This window comes from Odocoileus virginianus, chromosome 3 (genome assembly GCF_023699985.2).
Source record: "Odocoileus virginianus isolate 20LAN1187 ecotype Illinois chromosome 3, Ovbor_1.2, whole genome shotgun sequence".
Lineage (NCBI taxonomy): Eukaryota > Metazoa > Chordata > Mammalia > Artiodactyla > Cervidae > Odocoileus > Odocoileus virginianus.
In genome coordinates this window covers 15859034-15864756 of record NC_069676.1, presented here as the reverse complement: position 1 = coordinate 15864756, position 5723 = coordinate 15859034, and the positions used below count along the sequence as shown (strand labels likewise).

At 56.6% G+C, this 5723-nt stretch overlaps 1 protein-coding gene across 1 annotated transcript; it reads right to left on the bottom strand.

The window, feature by feature from the left end:
- Positions 1-366: 366 nt before the first annotated feature.
- GTF2F1 (general transcription factor IIF subunit 1) lies at positions 367-5180 on the bottom strand. The gene is made up of 9 exons (XM_020916798.2): positions 4715-5180; positions 4581-4627; positions 4024-4096; positions 2276-2825; positions 1568-1721; positions 1301-1482; positions 1133-1206; positions 908-1046; positions 367-724 (listed from the first exon to the last, which is right to left on the bottom strand). The coding sequence occupies exons 1-9, from the start codon at positions 4724-4726 to the stop codon at positions 402-404; spliced, it is 1554 nt and encodes a 517-aa protein (XP_020772457.1). The 5' UTR covers positions 4727-5180; the 3' UTR covers positions 367-401.
- Between the last annotated feature and the right edge of the window lie 543 nt (positions 5181-5723).

Genomic DNA, 5723 nt, shown 5'->3' with positions numbered 1-5723 from the left:
GGAGAGGATTAAGTTCTGCTGCTGCTGCTGCTAAGTCACTTCAGTAGTGTCCGACTCTGTGCGACCCCATAGATGGCAGCCTGCCAGGCTCCCCCGTCCCTGGGATTCTCCAGGCAAGAACACTGGAGTGGGTTGCCATTTCCTTCTCCAATGCATGAAAGTGAAAAGTGAAAGTGAAGTCGCTCAGTCGTGTCCGACTCTTAGCGACCCCATGGACTGCAGCCTACCAGGCTCCTCAGTCCATGGGATTTTCCAGGCAAGAGTACTGGAGTGGGGTGCCATTGCCTTCTCTGGAATTAAGTTCTAAGAGGCATCTACAGACTGCGGGACAAGAGACAGCGAGTGTGGGGATGAAGACACTGAGGATTATGGAAAACAGAGCCTGTTTATTGGGGGCAGCATCACTCCTTGAGGGAGAAATGCATCTTGTCGTTGATCATCTTGCGCTCAGGGTTTAGGCGCTTCAGGATCTGAGCCAGCACATTCACTGTCTGCTCGCTGCTCAGCCCCGTCTTCTTGGTCTGGAACTTTTTCAGCAGGTCCTTGGTGGTCATGGGCTTCCGCGTCAGGTAGCGGCGCACGGCGTCTTCAGTCACTTGAACGTCGCCGCTGCTGGGGGTTGACTTCCCAGACTGGGGCTGAGGAGTGGATTTACCAGACAAGCTCTGGGGCCCGGTGTCCAGTCGCAGCCGCTTGGCTGCTGGTGTTTCGCTGGTGCGCTTCCCTGTGGGAGGTGGCGGTGGGACTGAGACTGGGTCTGGGAGGCTGGACCACTGGGTGGGGGGGGTGGGGGGAGAGTGCTGGGATCATGTGTGCAAGGGGCTCAGAGGATGCGGAACAGGAAGACCAGGATGGGGTCAAGAGGGCAGGGTAGGGTGGGCGGGGTGGGATGGGGCGCACTACTCACCCTGCTCCAGCTTGCTGGCAGCTGCCCGGAGGGTGGAAGAAGTACTGCCTGCTTCAGTGCTGGGCGTGCCTGGCCGGCTGTTACCCCGGGAACTGCCCCCTGATGGCTTCCGCTCCCTTTTGGGGGGCGTCTTCTTTTTCTGTGGAGATTGGGGCTGAGCACGCATGTCGGGAGAGGGTCCCCCCACCATCCTCCCTGGCCGGCCCTGCCTTGGCGAGGCCTTACCGCCATGAAGAGTGCCGAGGAGGCTTCGCTGTCGATGTCACTCTCCTCTGAGCTGTCGGACTCCTCGCTGCTGTCTGCAAGGGGCCAGAGGAGGGGGCGTCAGGACTGGAGACCCCTGAGCCAGCCTTTGGCCCTGTCCCTGATCGGGGCTCAGAGGGGCCAACCCACCTTTCCTCCGCTTCTTCTCCTGCGGCGTGGGCGCCTTCTTCTCCTCCTCCTCCTCCTTGTCCTCCTCGGGAGGCTTTTCCTCCTCGCTGTCTTCACTGCTCTCACTCTGCTCGTCCACGCCCTTGGGACCTTCCTCCTGCTGGGTGACCTTGGGCTTGCCCTCCAGCTCATCCTGGGAGCTGCTGTAAGACAGAGAGCGGGCAGAGGGTGAGTGAGCGCGTCCGCAGGCCGGCCCAGGGTCTCACACCCGCCTCCCGCCTGCCTCACCTGGAGCCATCAGACATGTAGTCCACCTCCTGGCCCTCGAAGTCCCCGTCATCACTGTCCTCAAAGGCCTCATCATCTGAGCCCTTCTTCTTCTTCTTTTTCCGGCCCCCCTTGCTGGGCGGTGCCTTCTTCTTGGCCTTGGGGGCTCTGCCACCTGGGGAAGAATACACGACGTGAGGGGCTCAGATGGACATGCATCGTGTTGTGTGTATCTAATGATGCCTGGACATCTCAGGGGCCATGGTGATGCCAGGACCAGCCCCAATTCCTCCAGGAGGCAGAGAGCTGGCCCAGGGTTGTACCAATCACCCACTGCCAAGCAAGATCCCAACTCCACACCCCCAGCCAACCCCTTCCTCTAACTCACACTTAGGGCCGCCAAACTGCCCTAAATCACCTGGGCCAGCCAGCCACTGGGCAACCAGAGACCACCCCTTGGCCCAGAGCCTGCTGGTACGACTCAAACTGGCCAGTCCTAAGGCCATTCCCATGGAAATCCCAGTCGAGGCCATGGCCGAGAGAGACCTTCCTGGGGCCTCCTAACCAACCCTAGTGCTTCCCCCAGGGGCCAAACTCCTGAGGGAATCCAAGGGTCTGCAAGTAATCAAGCAATCCTTTCAGGGGCATTCACCTCTCTGTCATCACACAGGACCTGTATTAATTACAACTGCCACCCCCACCGCCCAGGGCTGGCTCCACCCGCCTCACCCTCCTCGCCGCTGGCCTCGCTGTCATCGGACGACATCTCCAGGTCGTCCTCCAGGTCGTGGATGCGCAGCTCGCTGGCCTTCTTGCGGCTGCGCTTCTCCTTCTCCTCGTCCTCCTCGTCCTGGTCCTGGTCTTTCAGTCGCCGCTGCTGCATGATGCTAAAGTGGTTCAGGACCTTGTTTCTCCTCTCCCACTCCTCCTCAGCCTCCTCGGCCGTGAGCGTGCGGTGCTTGGCCAGCGGCGTGAAGTTATACCAGTTGTGCACAGGGAAGGCCTCGAAAGCCCCATCAGGGCACTGGGTAAAGATGTAGTAGGAGGTGTTTTCTGTCACGCCGCCCTTCTTTATGCCCTTGAACTTGCGGCCCGATTTGCCGTTGACCCGCAGCAGCCAGGGCTGGTCCTCTGGCCGGAACTCCTTGAGGACAATGCCGTACTTCTTCCTCCGCGCCTCCTCCCGGAGCTTGCGATTGAACTCGCTGCCGGCGCCCGACTCAGGCATCTCCTCCTCTTGGTAAATCTTCTTGTTGCTCAGGTCTCGTTCCAGCCGGGCCTGGGAGGACGGAAGGCGACACTTCTCATCAGGGAGCCTGCTCCTCATCCAACGATACCCCTTCCTCCCCACAGGCTGAGAGATGGACCCTCAGAGCCAACTTCCCGCTTGGCGAAAAGAGGCTCTGTGAATGTGGGCGAAGGGATCTGTCTAAAGCCCACTGCGATATCTGTTTTTGCAGCTTTTTGAAAGTTTGAAGTTATTTCCAAATTTAAAAAAAAAAAGAAAAAAGACACCCCAGAGTCAAATCACTTGTAAGCTGCAAACCCCATCACAGGCTCACCTGGTCCAGAGCCTTCACCCCCACCGTTCTCCCTTCACTTGCCCTCGACCCCACAGTGGACAAATCTCTTTACAGACTGTAACCCTTTAATGGCTTCTGCTATGGATGAATGTTTACGTGCCTCCAAAATGCATTCTTTTTGGCTGTGATCCGGGGCTTCTGGAATCTTAGTTCCCCCACCAGGGATGGAACCTGGGCCCCTGCAGTGAATGGGCTGGAGTCCTAGCTGGAGACCTAACCGCTGTATGTCCAGGGAATTTCCCCAAAATGCATATAACCTAATCTCCAGTGTGATGGTATGTGGGGGCGAGGCCTCTGATAGATGATGATTAGGTTATGAGGCTGCAGCCTATTAGTAATGGGATAAGTGCCCTCTTTAATAAAGGATTCCATAGTGCTGTGTCCCTCTTCTGCCAGGTGAGGGTACAGTGCAAATGCATCAGCTATGAACCAGGAAGCCTGCCCTCACTAGATACCAAATCTGCTGGCGCCCTGATTTTGGACTTCTAGCCTCCAGAACTGTGGGAAATAAACATCTGTTGTTTATAAACCACCCAGTCTCTGGAATTCTGCTAAAGCAGCCTGCAACAACTAAGACAGCTTCTAAAGACCGTTCTGGAATCTCCTACAATGGGAGCTCTGTCACCTCTAGGAGGCAGCCCCCTCCTCTCTTGCCCAGATAGATCTCGACCCCAAATGCCCATCAATGGGCACAAATTTCAGGAGAAAACCTCCTGCACGGTCATACATTTCTTGCCCTCAGGGGTGCCCAGAGGCTCAGCCTGGGCCTTAGTTATTATTTATCTGCATATGGGGAGAGAGGAGGATACTAAGCCTTAGTTACTATCACAACCAAGCAACTATTACATCAAATCCAGGGTCAGGTTTTCTCACATCCTCAGAACTTGGACTTACCTGATTCCAAGTAGTGAGGTTGACTTTATCAGCTGCATTGAAAGCCATGATATTGTATTTTTTGGTGGTATTTCTGGAATGGACAAGAAAGAAGAGGCAGTGCTCAGTCAATCATTCATTAATTCAGTAAACCCTCCCAGGCTCAGTCCTTTGTGCTGGGCAACGCTAGGGACCCATGAAAAAAAAACCAGAGATCAGTTAGGGACAAATATTTCTGGGAACCCAAGATGGGATAATTGGGAACTCAGCCTTGGGCAGGGGGGTGGACAGCCAGGGAATGCCTCCTGGAGGAAAATACTGTAACGGAATTTTGCAGGATCAAAAATATTCCACCCAGTAGAGTCACAGTTGCCATTCCTGGCTGAGGGAATCCTAGGCAGGGAGGTTGCGTGTTACTGTATATTAATGTACTCATTCATTCACTCTATTAAAAAAACAGTGATGCCCCAGAGGCCTCGGCTCAACCCCAGTCCTGGAAGAAGAATCAGACACTCCTGGAGGCTCGAGATTTAAACATTTTCTGGAGGGAGAGGGGGTTGGCAGGATCAGGGACTTACTTGGGAACTCGGACGACATACTCAGTGACATTCTGGCTGCTGGGGCCCTGAGGGGAGAGAAAGCAGGACAGTGTGTGAGAGGCTACAGAGGCCACCACCAGGACCGCAGCCGAACCGCCTTGCCGCACACTTACAAGGGCCGCCATGGGAGATGCGCGATTGACCCGGGTCCGGTCAGAACCTTTCTTTACGCCTCCCTCGGGGTGCGCGTCCCTCGGTCCCGCGGAGGCCGCCCTCAAAGTGTCGGGTCTCTGGCCTCGATCGCGGACCCTAAGCCCGGGATACAACCGATCCTGGGAAAAGCTATCCGGAGGCCGAGCTGGGTCGGCGATCAGCTAGAGACCGCCTGTGCCAAGTCTGCGCCTGCGCAGCCGCCTAAACCGGAATCGAAATCCTGCAGGCCTAGTCGAAGTAACCTACTCCGAACTGAAGGTAGCTAGCGCCTTCTGTATCTAGCGCTCTGGCGGCCCGCAGGGTATATATAATATCACGATAATTCCATCAAGCCGATAACCTCATCATGCGGGTAACCCAATCAGGTGGTGTGGGGACGCCCCCAGTGACATTACATCTCAGGACCGCGGGGTATCTTGGGAAGGAAGGGAGGAAACCCGCCACCCTTGCGGCCTGTCGGGCTATTTGCGCATGCGCCACTTTACTCCGGAAGTGAGTCCGAGGAGGCCGCGTTACCACAGCAACCGAGGCCTCCTTGGCAGCCAACTGCTGTGGCTCTACCTGAGCCTCTTTGGGGTTCATTTCTCCCCACTGCCCTCGGGGGTAGCCCTATCATCTCGCCAAAAAATCGGGCCAGGGGCTCTTGTGACGTTGAATCGAACCAGGAGGGGTCAGGGCCTGTGTAGGGGATGGAGCGCGATCATCCCACGGTCCGGAGGCGGGTTGGGTTTCTGCAAGTCCAAGCTGCCCCAAATGGGCAGGCCCCTGGGGCCCCAGAAGAAGGGAAACGTCGCAGGGGTGGCTGGCTTACTCGGGGGAAGGGAAGGAGGTCGTGGAGGGCGGAGAATGCAGGTAACCCCCCTCAAGTCCAGGTGTGCACACGCCCCTCCTCCCGGCCCCCTACGTTATAGTAACACAACAATCTCTTTAGACAGAGATTCGAGAAGACCTGAGGGGTGAGCTGCAACC

Excerpts from the sequence above, each read along its gene's own strand:
- GTF2F1 (XM_020916798.2), bottom strand. Across the intron at positions 1,047-1,132 it reads CCTCGGCACTCTTCATGGCG|AAAAAGAAGACGCCCCCCAA; the intron begins GTAAGGCCTCGC and ends CAATCTCCACAG. Across the intron at positions 725-907 it reads TGCCAGCAAGCTGGAGCAGG|GGAAGCGCACCAGCGAAACA; the intron begins GTGAGTAGTGCG and ends CACCTCCCACAG.